The sequence below is a fragment of the Rutidosis leptorrhynchoides genome, chromosome 11 (assembly GCF_046630445.1).
Source record: "Rutidosis leptorrhynchoides isolate AG116_Rl617_1_P2 chromosome 11, CSIRO_AGI_Rlap_v1, whole genome shotgun sequence".
In the NCBI taxonomy this organism is placed as follows: domain Eukaryota; kingdom Viridiplantae; phylum Streptophyta; class Magnoliopsida; order Asterales; family Asteraceae; genus Rutidosis; species Rutidosis leptorrhynchoides.
The window spans coordinates 286,391,548-286,393,044 of NC_092343.1; the positions used below are offsets into that span (position 1 = coordinate 286,391,548).

Consider the following 1,497-nt stretch of genomic DNA (forward strand, 5'->3'; position numbering starts at 1 on the left):
AAGAACTACCCGTCATTTTAGCTCTCGTAGAGATATTAGTATCCCCGACTCCTGAAGTCATCAATATATCATGAGGTGACACATCTCTTTCAGTTAAAGACTCAACACCTAGAAGATATTTATATAGAGATCGTGAAGGCCGCGCAAAAGATTAATGGAATGATTATATTTCTGACACTTGTACATTTCCAGAAGATTATTTTCGTAGACGTTATTGAATGCGTAAACCTTTATTTCTTCGTATATGTCAAGGTATAATGAATTTTTCCCAAACTCCGATTCCCGAGTATTTTACTTATTTTCATCAAAGACGTGATGCTTGTGGACTACTTGGTTTTAATATTGTTCAAAAAGTAACATCAGCCATATGTCAACTAGCGTATACTGCGATGACCAATCTTGTTGATGAGTATTTGCATATGGGTGAACAAACCTCATATGATTGTTTAAACAAATTTTGCAAATGTATTTTTCACTTGTACGCAACCGAATATTTGAGAAAACCAACTGCACAAGATGTGCAACATTTGACCACTAAACATGCTCAAATACATGGATTTCTGGGGATGTTAGGAAGCATCAATTGTATACATTGGAGATGGAGAAATTGTACGGCACGTTGGAGAGGTCATTATACACGAGGTGCCAATGGTTACTCGTCAATTATGCTTGAAGCGGTAGCATCGTATGATGGATGCTTTTGACACACTTTTTTTGGTACCGCAGGATCAAATAATGATATGAATTTACTTAATCTATCTGATTTGTTTAGCGACTTATTAGCCGGCGAAGCTCCACCGTGCACGTTTACGGTTAACGGGTGTACGTTTGATAAGGGTTATTATTTGGCGGATGGAATTTACCTGGAATGGTCCACACTGGTTAAGTCGTTCAGAAAATCGATTGATCCAAAATAATAAAAATTCAAAAGTATCAAGAATCGGTAAGAAAAGATATTGAATGAGCATTTATAATACAACATGGTTGATGGACCATTATTCAACATCCGGCAAGACCGTATTATATTCGCAAAATTAGAAGGATTATGTTAACATGTGTGATATTAAACAATTTGATAACTGAGGACAACGACCGTGCATTTTTTGGACTTGAAGAGAATTATCGTCCGATTCGACGTGCACGAGGAACATTCCAAGAAAGGGTTGATGCACATATGCGAGCGAACGCAGAATTAAGAGATGTAGGCATTCATTGACTACTACGAGATATGCTTGTAGAACACGTGTATAATCTTCCACCTCATTATCGAATTTGACATGATCCAACAAGAAATCCAAACAATCAAGATGAGGCATGACCTTCACACGTTAACGATGATGAAGACGAAGACGAATAATTATTAAATTTTTATGTAAATTTATTTTAAACTCTATGATTTAATTTTAATTATTTTTAATGTTTTTAAGTTTTAATAAAAGTTTAGTTTTATTTAAATAAGTATTTAATTTTCATAAATAATTAAAAAAACGGGAAGAA

General features: G+C 34.7%; 1 protein-coding gene across 1 annotated transcript; it reads left to right on the forward strand.

Moving 5' to 3' along the window:
* Positions 1 to 257: 257 nt before the first annotated feature.
* LOC139875555 (uncharacterized) lies at positions 258 to 917 on the forward strand. Its single transcript, XM_071862888.1, has 2 exons — positions 258 to 642; positions 727 to 917. Exons 1-2 carry the CDS (start codon positions 258 to 260, stop codon positions 915 to 917), a joined length of 576 nt encoding a protein of 191 aa, XP_071718989.1.
* The last annotated feature ends 580 nt before the right edge of the window (positions 918 to 1,497 follow it).